Below are 15,418 nucleotides of genomic sequence, written 5' to 3' on the forward strand. Positions count from 1 at the left end.
GCCAGGACCAGGCTCTCTTATAATGCTGGATCGCACCAGCAGCAGGCTTTCAACCAGCCCCAGTTCTCACCGCAGCAAGCCTCTCTCGCTTTTTCGGCCGTGGCGCAGTTTGATCCTGCCTCCACTAGCGGCGAAGACCGTGCGGTGTAGTTATGTGTCGTTCATGAAAGAATCGTGTTTTTTTATTTATTTTTTTTTTTTTTACAAAACTTCTAGGCGAACGAATCGTTCTGTTTACTCTCATTTATGAAGAGTTTTCCAGAGTTGTCATCCACACTGAGCGAGTTTCATAATAGTCTCAAAGAGATCGAGAGCTCTCATTCGTGAACGAAAGGACTAAACCGTTATACATGAGTTGATTAAACGGATACATGTCGTTCGTAAACGCCATGAACTGGTACATATCTTATCTTAACAAAATTGATGAGAGTAAACCTGGTCAGTTAGCCATTTATCATGTCAATCTTGCAAAGTGCAAAGCGCAGTTGTAGGTACTGTGCACATATGCTTGCTAACATATTTAGCATACAAAACATAATTCCACGTTTAATCCCCGATTTATGAACATGAATATATATTTTTCCAGAGTTGTCATCCACACTGAAATGCCTAAAGACATTACATTTGCTTTACTGTGCATGTTTAAACCTCACTGAGATGATACAGACATAAGCTTCATGCAATTATTCTAGCAGGATCAATTATTTAGGGACATATTTCACCATTTACTGGCATGATTAATCTGAATTTTTCCAAAAACGCAACTACCCTCGTGTTTGGCCGCAGCACAGCAAGTGTGAGTAAATTTTCTATTGTCTTTTTAGGACTGTAATATGAAAAGCATACAAAGTAAATATCTTTAGAAACCGCTTGAATTTGAATATCACATTACTGCAATTAATGTTACTGCTATAGACATGTCTATTGGTACAATGGTTTACAAAACTAAACATGCTACTTATTAGGTCAATTGGCAACATGAATGGGTATATAAAAAAAAGCCTCTCAGAGTGGCAGTATCTCTCAGAAGTCAAGATGTGCAGAGGATCACCAATTCCCCCAATGCTGCGACGAAAAATAGTGGAACAATATCAGAAAGGAGTTTCTCACAGAAAAATTACAAAGAGTTTGAAGTTATCATCATCTAAAATGCACAATATCATCCAAAGATTCACAGAATCTGGAACAATCTCTGTGCGTAAGAGTCAAGGCCGGAAAACCATGCTGATTGCCTATGATCTTCGGGGGCCCTTAGACAGCACTGCATGACATACAGGAATGCTACTGTAATGGAAATCACAACATGGGCTCAGGAATACTTCCAGAAAACATTGTTGGTGAACACAATCCACCATTTGCCGTTGCCGGCTAAAACTCTATAGGTCAAAAAAGAAGCAATATCTAAACATTATCCAGAAGTGCAGGCGTTTTCTCTGGGCCAAGGGTCATTTAAAATGGACTGTGGCAAAGTGGAAAACTTTTCTGATGGTATGAGGTTGCATGAGTGCGTGTGGCATGGGCAGCTTACACATCTGGAAAGGCGCAATCAATGCTGAAAGGTATATATCCAAGTTCTAGAACAACATATGTTCCCATCCAGACATCATCTCTTTCAGGGAAGACCTTGCATTTTCCAACATGACAATGCCTGCCAGACCACATACTGCATCAATTACAACATCATGGCTGCATAGAAGAAGGATTCGGATACTGAAATGGCCAGCATGCAGTCCAGATCTTTCACCCATAGAAAACATTTGACGCTTCATAAAGAGGAAGATGCAAAAAAAGAAGACCTAAGACAGTTGAGCAACTAGAAACCTGTATTAGACAAGAATGGGACAACATTCCTATTCCTAAACTTGAGCAACTTGTCTCCTCAGTCCCCAGACGTTTGCAGACTGTTATAAAAAGAAGAGGGGATGCCACACAGTGGTAAACATGGCCTTGTCCCAACTTTTTTGATATGTGTTGATGCCATGAAATTTTAAATCAACTTATTTTTCCTTTAAAATTATACATTTTCTCAGTTTAAACTTTTATGTTATATCATCTATGTTGTATTTTGAATAAAATATTGAAATTTGAAACCTCCACATCATTGCATTCAGTTTTTATTCACAGTTTGTACAGTGTCCCAACTTTTTTGGAATTGAGTTCGTAAATGCAGGAAGGGAGCAATTCAAGCAACACAGACTCCTCCTTAGTGGAGGACAATTATTATAATCACCAGTAAGTTCAATCAAAAAATATGAAAAGTAACCTATCCTAAAGAAAAGCATTAAAAACTGCTAGATCCGATTACTTTTCTTCTCTTTTAGAGGAAAACAAACATAACCCAAGGTATTTATTCAGTACAGTGGCTAAATTAACGAAAAAAAAAGCCTCCTCAAGTGTTGACATTTCCCAACACTACAGCAGTAATGACTTTATGAAATACTTTATTTCTAAAATCGATACTATTAGAGATAAAATTTCAACTATTCAGCCGTCAGCTACAGTATCACATCAGACAGTGCACTATAGACCCCCTGAGGAACAGTTCCACTCATTCTCTACTATAGGAAAGGAAGAATTGTATAAACTTGTTTAATCATTTTAAACCAACAACATGTATGTTAGACCCTATACCATCTAAGCTCCTAAAAGAGGTGCTTCCAGAAGTCATTGATTCTCTTCTGACTATTATTAATTCCTCATTGCCATTAGGATATGTCCCCAAAACCTTCAAACTGGCTGTTATTAAACCTCTCATCAAAAAAACACAACTTGACCCCAAAGAACTAGTTAATTATAGACCAATCTAGAATCTCCCTTTTCTGTCCAAGATACTAGAAAAGGTGGTATCCTCACAATTATATTCCTTCTTAGAGAAAAATGGTATATGTGAGGATTTCCAGTCAGGATTTAGACCGTATCATAGTACTGAGACTGCTCTCCTTAGAGTTACAAATGATCTGCTCTTATCATCTGATCGTGGGTGTATCTCTCTATTAGTTTTATTGGATCTTAGTGCTGCGCTTGACACAATTGACCACAACATTCTTTTGCATAGACTTGAACACTTTGTTGGCATCAATGGAAGTGCATTAGCATGGTTTAAATTGTACTTATATGCCATCAGTTCGTATCAGTGAATGAAGATGTATCATATCGATCACAAGTGCAGTGTGGAGTACCTCAAGGCTCAGTACTAGGGCCGCTACTCTTCATGCTTAATATGTTACCCTTGGGAGATATCATCAGGAAACATGGTGTTAGCTTTCACTGTTATTGCTGATGATACTCAGCTCTATATTTCTTCGCGGCCCGGTGAAGCACACCAATTTGAAAAACTTATGGAATGCATAGTCGATATAAAAAATTGAATGACGAGTAATTTCTTACTGCTAAATTTTGAAAAAAAAAAGAGGTGTTAATTATAGGACCTGAAAACTCTGCTTGTAATAACCTAGAACACTGTCTAAGACTTGATGGTTGCTCTGTCAATTCTTCGTCATCAGTTAGGAACCTACGTGTGCTATTTGATCGCAATCTTTCCTTAGAGAGCCACATTTCTAGCATTGTAAAACTGCATTTTTCCATCTCAAAAATATATCTAAATTACGGCCTATGCTCTCAATGTCAAATACAGAAATGTTAATCCATGCATTTATGACCTCAAGGTTAGATTATTGTAATGCTATATTGGGTGGTTGTTCTGCACGCTTAGTAAACAATCTACAGCTAGTCCAAAATGCAGCAGCAAGAGTTCTTACTAGAACCAGGAAGTATGACCATATTAGCCCAATCCTGTCAACACTGCACTGGCTCCCTATCAAACATTGTATAGATTTTAAAATATTGCTTATTACTTATAAAGCCCTGAATGGTTTTGCACCTCTGTATTTGAATGAGCTCCTTTTACATTACAATCCTCTACGTCCGCTACGTTCACAAAACTTGCAATTTGATAATACCTAGAATATCAAAATCAACTGATCCTTTTCCTATTTGGCGCCTAAACTCTGGAATAACCTACCTGATATTGTTTGGGAGGCAGACACACTCTTGCAGTTTAAATCTAGATTAAAGACCCATCTCTTTAACCTGGCTTACACATAGCATACTAATATGCTTTTAATATCAAAATCCGTTAAAGGATTCTTAGGCTGCATTAATGAGGTAAACCGGAACCGGAAACACTTCCCATAACACTCCATGTACTTGCTACATCATTAGAAGAATGGCATCTATGCTAATATTTGTCTGTTTCTCTCTTATTCTGAGGTCACCGTAGCCACCAGATCCAGTCTGTATCCAGATCAGAGGGTCACTGCAGTCGCCCGGATCCAGTACGTATCCAGACCAGATGGTTGATCAGCACCTAGAAAGGACCTCTACTGCCCTGAAAGACAGCGGAGACCAGGACAACTAGACGCCCCAGATACAGATCCCCTGTAAAGACCTTTTCTCAGAGGACCACCAGGACAAGACCACAGGAAACAGATGATTCTTCTGCACAATCTGACTTTTCTGCAGCCTGGAATTGAACTACTGGTTTCGTCTGGTCAGAGGAGAACTGGCCCCCCAACTGAGCCTGGTTTCTCCCAAGGTTTTTTTCTCCATTCTGTCACCGATGGAGTTACGTTTCCTTGCCGCTGTCGCCTCTGTCTTGCTTAGTTGGGGTCACTTCATCTACAGTGATATCGTTGACTTGATTGCAAATAAATGCACAGACACTATTTAACTGAACAGGTATGACATCATTGAATTCAATGATGAACTGCCTTTAACTATCATTTTGCATTATTGACACACTGTTTTCCTAATGAATGTTGTTCAGTTGCTTTGACGCAATGTATTTTGTTTAAATCGCTATATAAATAATGGTGACTTGACTTGAACAGCAGCTCTATAAACAAGTATTACACAAAACACTCATGCGCAGCCATCCATCTCTTATGTGGACTAATCACTTGTCGCTTATTTCTTGAAATGATAAACTGAAGCATCATGTTAATGTATGCACACTCCGCCTAGAAACAAGTCTGGAATTGGAAGATCGCGTCATGGGATGGACCAACTCACCTCTGACAAAACGTCAATGTCCGAAAAGATGCTGAGCTCTCGTGCGCCCACATACTACACCATCAAGCGACTGAGTCATCCAATAATTCTAAAATAATCTGTTAAACCCTATAAATCTACAGCCGAGCAAAGAAACTCTCAGAAGAAATTCAAGTGTCACTATCCGTAGCCGAGGCAACCGACTTTTGAAGCTTCTTACACAACCAGGCAAAACCTCCAAAGACATAATCCGAATGACAGATCAAGAGCCAATCAGCAATGGGACCACCTCAGGCAGAAAATAAAACCACCGCTTTCCAGCGCAAATGCAAGGAACAAACAAAATTGTTTCTATCTGTTGAAAACTGGTGCTGAATCGATCTTAAGCAGTAGAGATAAGACAAATCTCTGCTTTTGTGATCTAAGAACGAATATCTTACTTGATATTTGGGACTTAATGGAAACTCTGTTAACTCTCATCTTCAGTAACTGTATGTGTGTGTTTTCATTTGTTTTAGATCGATGTAATCTAGATTAGGCAAATAAATTCTTGTGTTGTGAATTTAAAGTTCAACTTTGCCCAGAACTTGCAAACCTAGCTTGTAATTTATAAATGATCACTAGTATGTGTTAATCCGTGGACAGGGAATAATACAAATATCCAAATTATTAAAGATATACTGATGTGAACGTTTGCTGGACATACGGTTGATAAAGTCTAAACAAATCAATTTTGTTATCAGTTCAATCAGGTTGATTTGAATCTTCAGATTCAATTCCCTCTTAAAATAATTAATTTATTACACATTTGTAGCAAATTCATGAACTCAAACGCGATATCAACAAGTGTTTTTAAATGTAGGACCTTTTTTTTTTCTCGCAGAAATCTTTAAGCCCTGCCAATACGTAATAAATATTTGCAATGAAAAGTTACTGTATTTCCCTAAAAAAGTCAACAATAAGCAATAGGGTTCTGGTACTCACTTGATACTGTATAGTTTTGTTCCCATTAGTGACTAAACTCATTTCCTCCACAGATCCCTTCTTTCTATATTCTTTAACTACCTTCACTTCTAGACGACTGCGTAGAATGATCGCGGCATTTCCTACAAAAAAACAAAAAACAAAACAAAACAAAAAAACAACAACAACCAAAAACAAGAAATACAGCATTAATTCTTTACATACACACTATTTACAAAACATTATCAATATACTGCATGAAAACATGAACTAAAATATTAAGACAGGCAAACAGTACTGGCATAGTATTAGGAATTAAAACAGATAAGATATTTTCATTTCATTAATTAATTTTTACATAAAGTAACATTACTCTTCCAAAATTCATTAAACTGTAAACAAGGTTAATATCTGCAAAATGCTGATGCCTACTTTATGAAATAGCATTTGGAATGGCTTGTGTCAGATAACAAATATAAACAGAAAAATCAAATGTCCACTCACAGTGTTATGACTTACCTTCTATAACCTGGGTGACCTGAGATTGGAATGTGTCGAAGTTAAATGGTGTAAGAAAGCCCAGAGAACCCAAATGGAAGGCCATGACAGGAGGCACACTCTCCTACATCATACACAGAAATTAACATTTACACTTTTAAGGAGGATTTTTCAAATTATGGAGGGATTCTGTGTTTTTCTTTATGTGATACTTTTTTCTTTCAAAGAGAAATGTCTGAAAGATAATGTTAAAACTAGAAAGGTATATTTTTTCCCTCTATCATACAATTACACAGAACATACCTGTCTGAGTTCCATAAATATATATTTTTTCAACGTTCCAAAGTTTCTGTGCATGTAACTCAAGAATTATTGTATCTCAATATTTATTTTTAGAATCTGGTTTTTATCTGTTTATTTCTTTTGGTTTATTATTTTAAGGCTATATATGGGATTTCACCATTGACAATCCCAGATACAGTACCTAAGGATATCAATGCGACCATTGCGACCAATGCGACCATCAATGCGACCATTAATATGTAAACTTCAATAATTTGGACATGGAGCCACACTGAGATGCACATTTCTATGAGATTGAACCATAGGGGTTTAAAAAAAAAAAGGAAATGTTCTTAGGAACCAGAATCTAAAAGAAAATTTGAAAAAGGAATATTCATGGCACTCTAACCAATCAGTTTCAATTCTGTTTCAGTATGGTGGAAGTGGGTGACTGCACGTGCTAAAGGTATTGTTGTTTCCCAACGAAATCTGAGATTTTTACATATAAAGCAGCTGATGGCAGGGTGATAGTAGAGGATAGTAGAGGATGAGCTTTATTGAACTTTATTGTGATCAAATTGAGAAACTGTCTCATCAATCAATCAATCAATCAATCACCTTTATTTATATAGTGCTTTAAACAAAATACATTGCGTCAAAGCACTGAACAACATTCATTTGGAAAACAGTGTCTCAATAATGCAAAATGATAGGCAGTTCATCATTGAATTATGTCATCTCTGTTCAGTTTAAATAGTGTCTGTGCATTTATTTGCAATCAAGTCTGAAGAATCATCTGTTTCCTGTGGTCTTTTCCTGGTGGTCCTCTGAGACAAGGTATTTACAGGGGATCTGTATCTGGGGCTCTAGTTGTCCTGGTCTCCGCTGTCTTTCAGGGCAGTAGAGGTCCTTTCTAGGTGCTGATCCACCATCATGTCTGGATACGTACTGGATCCGGGTGACTGCAGTGACCCTCTGATCTGGATACAGACTGGATCTGGTGGCCACGGTGACCTCGGAACAAGAGAGAAACATACCAATATTAGCTTAGATGCCATTCTTCTAATGATGTAGAAAGTACATAGGGTGTTATGTGAAGTGTTTCCGGTTCCAGTTTACCTAATTAATGCAGCCTAAAAATCCTTTAACGGATTTGGATATTAAAAGCATATTAGTATGTTATGTGTATGCCAAGTTAAAGAGATGGGTCTTTAATCTAGATTTAAACTGCAAGAGTGTGTCTGCCTCCCGAACAATGTTAGGTAGGTTATTCCAGAGTTTAGGTGCCAAATAGGAAAAGGACCTGCCGCCCAAAGTTGATTTTGATATTCTAGGTATTATCAAATTGCCTGAGTTTTGAGAACGTAGCAGACGTAGAGGAGTATAATGTAAAATAGCTCATTCAAATACTGAGGTGCTAAACCATTCAGGGCTTTATAAGTAATAAGCAATATTTTAAAATCTATACGATGTTTGATAGGGAGCCAGTGCAGCGATGACAGGACCGGGCTAATATGGTCATACTTCCTGGTTCTAGTAAGAACTCTTGCTGCTGCATTTTGGACTAGCTGTAGTTTGTTTACTAAGCGTGCAGAACAACCACCCAATAAAGCATTACAATAATCTAACCTTGAAGTCATAAATGCATGGATTAACATTTCTGCATTTGACATTGAGAGCATAGGCCGAAATTTAGATATATTTTTGAGATGGAAAAATGCAGTTTTACAAATGCTAGAAACGTGGCTTTCTAAGAAAAGATTGCGATCAAATAGCACACCTAGGTTCCTAACTGATGACGAAGAATTGACAGAGCAACCATCAAGTCTTAGACAGTGTTCTAGGTTATTACAAGCAGAGTTTTTAGGTCCTATAATTAACACCTCTGTTTTTCCTGAATTTAGCAGTAAGAAATTACTCGTCATCCAATTTTTTATATCGACTATGCATTCCATTAGTTATTCAAATTGGTGTGTTTCACCGGGCCGCGAAGAAATATAGAGCTGAGTATCATCAGCATAACAGTGAAAGCTAACACCGTGTTTCCTGATGATAACTACCAAGAGTAACATATAAAGCGTGAAGAGTAGCGGCCCTAGTACTGAGCCTTGAGGTACTCCATACTGCACTTGTGATCGATATGATACATCTTCATTCACTGCTAGGAACTGATGGCGGTCATATAAGTACGATTTAAACCATGCTAATGCACTTCCACTGATGCCAACAAAGTGTTCAAGTCTATGCAAAAGAATGCTGTGCTCAATTGTGTCAATGCAGCACTAAGATCCAATAAAACTAATAGAGAATACACCCACGATCAGATGATAAGAGCAGGTCATTTGTAACTCTAAGGAGAGCAGTCTCAGTACTATGATACGGTCTAAATCCTGACTGGAAATCCTCACATATACCATTTTTCTCTAAGAAGGTATATAATTGTGAGGATACCACCCTTTTCTAGTATCTTGGACAGAAAAGGGAGATTCGAGATTGGTCTATAATTAATTAGTTATTTGGGGTCAAGTTGTGTTTTTTTATGAGAGGCTTAATAACAGCCAGTTTGAAGGTTTTGGGGACATATCCTAATGACAATGAGGAATTAATAATAGTCAGAAGAGGACCTATGACTTCTGGAAGCACCTCTTTTAGGAGCTTAGATGGTATAGGGTCTAACATACATGTTGTTGGTTTAGATGATTTAACAAGTTTATACAATTCTTCCTCTCCTATAGTAGAGAATGAGTGGAGCTGTTCCTCAGGGGGTCTATAGTGCACTGATGTGTCTGATGTGATACTGTAGCTGACAGATGAATGGTTGCAATTTTATCTCTAATAGTATTGATTTTAGAAGTAAAGTAGTTCATAAAGTCATTACTGCTGTAGTGTTGGGAAATGTCAACACTTGTTGAGGCTTTATTTTTCGTTAATTTAGCCACTGTATTGAATAAATACCTGGGGTTATGTTTGTTTCGGATCTAGCAGTTTTTAATGGTTTTCTGTAGGATATGTTACTTTCCCACCAAGCAATACGAAATACCTCTAGTTTTGTTTTCCTCCAGCTGCGCTCCATTTTTCGGGCTGCTCTCTTTAGTGTGCGAGTATGCTCATTATACCATGGTGTCAAACTGTTTTCCTTAACCTTCCTTAAGCATAAAGGAGCAACTGTATTTAAAGTGCTAGAAAAGAGAGTGTCCATAGTTTCTGTTACATCATCAAGTTGTTCTGAGGTTTTGGATATGCTAAGGAATTTGGATACTAGGGCTGGGACAACTCTCTCTCTCTCTCTCTCTCTCTCTCTCTCTCTCCCCCTCTCTCGTGCATATTAACCAAAATCATTAGACACGATAGAAAAAGGGCGGAACGCCAAAGTTTCACGTGGAGCATTCAGAGATTTTTTTTTTCTCCATGACAGGCTGCTGGCTCCCACTGTTAATTTTTATTTATTTATTCTTTTGGAAAAGCACTCTCTGTATTAGCTTAAAGCCCTCAAATTTACATTGGTTACTGTATTCTTTCAATTGCTCTAAACAAGTATTTTGGGTGACCTTTTTATTGAATGCTAGACATCAAGTTGTTGTTATTTTCATCTGAAAGAAGAACTTTTTTTTCAGTAAGCTAGGCCCTATGTGTTCAGTAAGCTTGTTTCAGTAAGCTATGTGTTTTCAAGGCTTCAAGGTTTTATTGAATGCTATCTCTGTACAAGTGCAAAGTAATGCATTCTTAGTCTTTTATTTTGTAATTTTAAGAGCAATAAACATATATTGCAATATTAAGGAATTCATGTTTTTTTTCATTCAGATATGTAAATCAACATGTATAAATTGTTAGTAGTCAATTAATAGGGAGATAATCGAAATCGAATCGGTCTGAAAAAATGAATCGTTAGATTAATCGATGCATAGAAAAAATAATCGCTAGATTAATCGTTTAAAAAATAATCGTTTATCCCAGCCCTATTGGATACATCAGGAAGATAACTTATAAAGCAGTCTTTTGTGGTAGAAGTGATGGTTCTTCGATACTTGTAACAATAAGTAGAATTTACAATTTTGGCTATATGAAGTTTGCACAGAACTAAATAATGATCTGAGATATCATCACTTGGCTGAAAAATGTCAACACTATCAACATCAATTCCATGTGACAGTATTAAATCTAGAGTATGATTTTGACAATGAGTAGGTCCTGAAACATGTTGTCTAACACCAATAGAGTTCAGAATGTCTATAAATGCTGATCCCAATGCATATTTTTCATTATCGACATGGATATTAAAATCACCAACTATTAAAACTTTATCTGCAGCCAGAACTAACTCGGATGTAAAATCACCAAACTCTTAAAGTCTGTATGGTGGCCTGGTGGCCTGTATACAGTAGCCAGTACAAACATAACAGGGGATTTATCATTAACATTTGTTTCTCTGGATAATGTTATATGTAGCACCATTACTTCAAACGAGTTATACTTGAAGCCTGCCCTCTGAGAAATCCTGAAAATGTTGTTATAAATTGAAGCAACTCCTCCCCCTTTGCCTTTTAGACGTGGCTCGTGTTTATAACAGTAATCTTGGGGGTGGACTCATTTAAAATAATGTAATCATCTGGTTTTAGCCAGGTTTCTGTCAAACAGAGCATATCTAGATTATGATCAGTTATCATATTATTTACAAAAAGTGTTTTCGTAGAAATGGATCTGATATTCAATAAGCCAAGCTTTATTATTTGTTTATCCATATTGCATTTGTTTTTTATTTGTTGAACCTCAATTAAATTGTTAATTTTAACTTGGTTTGGACGTTTTTTGTATTTTCTAGTTTGGGGAACAGACACAGTCTCTATAGTGTGATATCTAGGTGAAAGAGTCTCTATGTGCTGAGAATTAGCTGACCTCTGTGACTGGAGGCAGCTAGCAGACGGTCGGTTTAGCCAGTCTGTCTGCTTCCTGACCTGGGCCCCAGTTAGTCAAGTATGAACTCTAAGACTATTTGCCATATTTCTAGAGAGAAGAGCAGCTCCACCCCGGGAGGGATGTAGACCATCTCTTTTAAACAGGTCAGGTCTGCCCCAAAAGCTCGACCAATTGTCTATAAAACCTATTTTATGCTGTGGGCACCACTTAGACATCCAGGCATTGAGTGATGACAATCTGCTATGCATCCCATCACCACGGTAAGCAGGGAGGAGACCAGAGCATATTACAGTGTCTGACATCGTGCTTGCAAGTTCACACACCTCTTTAAAGTTATTTTTAGTGAAGTTATTTTTAGTGATCTCCGACTGGCGAAGTCGAACATCATTAGCGCTGGCATGAATAACAATATTACTGTATTTACGTTTAGCATTTGCCAGCACTTTTAAATTTGCCAAGATGTCAGGCGCTTTGACTATGGTGGCTGGTGTCTCTATATTCACGTTCCGTACAATAGAATCACCAATAACTAGAGCACTTTCATCAGGTTTCTCAGTGGGTGCATCACTGAGTGGGGAGAACCTGTTTAATGTTTTGGTCGGAACAGAAGAGCGGTGTTTTGACCCACGACTACGCTGCCTCACCGTCACCCAGTTGCCCTGCTGCAGGGGCTCTGTGTCAGGAACCAAACATTGTACAGGAATCCCTGCGCTAGACACATCCAAAGCCGTATCTAGAGCCATAACATTCTTACTGTCCTCAATTAAAGTTTGGATGCGTGTCTCTAATTCGGAAATAGTCTCTGTCAGCCTAACTATTTCCCTGCATTTATCACATGTGAATCCCTCATCAGCGACAGAGATAGATAAACAGTACATGTGGCAAGAGGTGCAAATAACAATAGCAGGCGAAGCCATTACTCACCGAGCTTGATGAAATATTCTTACTGCGGTTGTTTGATGAACTCGTGAAAAACTGTATCTGCTGCTCTGCAACTGAGATGAAGTGAAGTGGAGGAAAGTTTGGTGAACAAGCTTTTAGTCAACTTGACAGGACCTATATCTGGCGCTCTGAAGTGACGGTAAAAAGGTGAGGTAAAAATCCGGTCTCATGATGAAATTATTTTTCTAGTTTCATACAACTTCCCGATTGAGTGGATTGGGGAGTCTAAGCAACTTTAGTTTGAAACATGCACAACTACGATACACATAGCAAAATATATCTAACAATATGATCATACGAAGTAAAACTGGTTCTGTGATTACCGCTAAGGAGATAATGAACACGATATTGCGTAGCTTGTCAGTGATCTATAGCTCTATCACTGTCAAGTTTTTGTATCACACTACCTGGGTGAACTTCCAGTTGTCGTATTTGGTAACATGGATGCCTCAGCCAGCACTACTCAGTTGAATGAAACAGCTGAGCCGAGAAGTTTTGAGTCTGCGAATGGCTCTGGAAGCTAAGACAAGCGCGAATGAGAACTTGGGTGTGGCTACAGCATTCATTTATTGCGGAGTGACAGCTATGGAGAAGCTCCAAGGATCCCCTGGCCGGGTACATGGGATTGGTGCTGGGTCAGCATCTCAGGAGAGAGAGCTACAGGATCCGGCTGCATCTGCTCACCAGTTACAAATACAAGTTCCCTGCCCTCTCCCACAGTCACCAGCATGGAGTACCGTTCTGAAGAAAGGAGTGTGCAAGCCCCATAAGCCTCCAAATGCAGCCGGGCAGCCTAAAAGCAGTGTCATGCAGACTCGAATGAGACTTGAAATGAGAGCAGTGGAGGATAAAGGGAATAATTGGCACTGAGAGTAACCACTGACTTGTTGCTGTAAAAAGTTTGATCAGCTAATTAAGGCCGTTAGACTGAATGTTGACTAGGCTATACAGGAATTGAGTTTAGTAACATTGGAAAAAAATGTCATCATTCTGAACATCTATACACATTATGAGAGTTCTCTGAATGAAGATGAATATCTCAGTAGGTTGGCTTCTCTCGTCTTTTATTCAGGATAATGCTTCAACATGTTTTTTATTTTATTATTTTTATTGTGAGTGTTACGTTCCCACTTTTTAACTAGTCTAGGGGAATGGAGGAATACGTAACAAAGAAAAGGAAAATCCACATGGAGCCTCTCGTCCCAGTCCCAGCTCTGAAGAACACTGCCAACCACCAAAGGATCCACTATAATTTGATTTATTATACTTTAATACATGCAGGAGTAGCAAGAACAAAGAAAACAGGCTTCAGGAGGGGGCATAGCCAAAATAAACAAAACAGCAGCTTACTCCATTTTGAAACTAACTTACCTAGCACAGGGAAAAATAAATAACAAAAAGACAATATACTTCCTTAACTACCTAACTGGTCCAAAGAACAGGAGAAAATGAGTTAAAAGAAATGGGCACCCTCCTCCCTACAAGTTATAAAGTAGACAACTTAAATATTGAAGACAGGACTACAGAAGTATTAGCAATATTGAGTGGAGTTCAACAGTCTAGGTGGGAGCAGCAAGCAACAGTACGCAAACTGAAACTCTAGCACAAAATTGGCATTAGGCATCAACTAACAACAGTACCAAAACCACAACACTAGTCTGGGGCTGCAGAGAGGGTCCATGCAGGGAGAGGGAGATGGCTCAATCTTTCTCCTTTCCTCTCTCTTCCAACTGTGCTTTCTCTGTGCTTTTATAGCTGGTTCCTCTCTCTGGAGGAGCCAGTGAATGAGTTGATTGGTCATCACGAGTATCAGGTGTCAGTAATCAGCTCCTATCAGCACAGCACAGGAGAGAAAAGATGACAGAACAAACAAAAGCTCTTGACTGACCCCAGAACAGTACAACCTACGTCACAGGACGTAACACCCCCATCACCAAGTTTATAACCCATGGCTTATAAACAGTTAATACTTTACATGTACAGTACACTTCAGTCTCCATCACAGGCTCTGGAAAGAGCATCTGCCACCACATTCTCAGAGCCTTTCTTGTGTTTGATGTCCAAGTTGTATTCTTGCAGATACAGTGACCACCGCATCAAACACTGATTCCAATTGCACATGCGAGACAGGAAGACAAGGGGGTTATGGTCAGTGTAAACAACAAGAGGGGTACAATTACCTCCAACATAGACTTCAAAATGCCGAAGTGCCATTACTAGTGCCAGAGCTTCCTTCTCGATGGTACTATAGTTTTGTTGAGACTTTGAAAACTTCTTGGAAAAATAACAGACAGGATGCTCAATTCCTGCCCCGTCTTCTTGCAACAAAACTGCACCAGCTCCTACAGCACTTGCATCAACATGTAGCTTGAAAGGTGAAGAGAAGTTAGGAGCAGATAAAATGGGACCATAACACAGAAGGTCTTTGGCAGCAAGAAATGCATGGTCACAATCAGAACTCCACACAAAGTTCTTTGAAGTGCTAAGCATATCAGTGAGGGGTGACATAATCGTTGCAAAGTTCTTACAAAATCCCCTATAGTACCCTGCCATTCCTAAAAATCTGCGTAACTGACGCTTGGTACTGAGAAATATAGAGCTGAGTATCATCAGCATAACAGTGAAAGCTAACACCGTGTTTCCTGATGATAACTACCAAGAGTAACATATAAAGCGTGAAGAGTAGCGGCCCTAGTACTGAGCCTTGAGGTACTCCATACTGCACTTGTGATCGATATGATACATCTTCATTCACTGCTAGGAACTGATG

General features: G+C 38.6%; 1 protein-coding gene across 1 annotated transcript in view; it reads right to left on the reverse strand.

The window, feature by feature from the left end:
* The window catches only part of nadka (NAD kinase a), a 218,139-nt gene that overhangs the window by 62,499 nt on the left and 140,222 nt on the right, over nucleotides 1–15,418 (reverse strand). The window contains exons 7-8 of the mRNA XM_026270696.1: nucleotides 6,532–6,634; nucleotides 6,034–6,155 (exon numbers count right to left, since the gene is read on the reverse strand). Of these exons, the coding sequence (XP_026126481.1) occupies nucleotides 6,034–6,155; nucleotides 6,532–6,634 (225 nt within the window). The remainder of the gene's footprint in view (nucleotides 1–6,033; nucleotides 6,156–6,531; nucleotides 6,635–15,418) is intronic.

The sequence above is a fragment of the Carassius auratus genome, chromosome 8 (genome assembly GCF_003368295.1).
Source record: "Carassius auratus strain Wakin chromosome 8, ASM336829v1, whole genome shotgun sequence".
NCBI classification, from domain to species: Eukaryota; Metazoa; Chordata; class Actinopteri; order Cypriniformes; family Cyprinidae; genus Carassius; species Carassius auratus.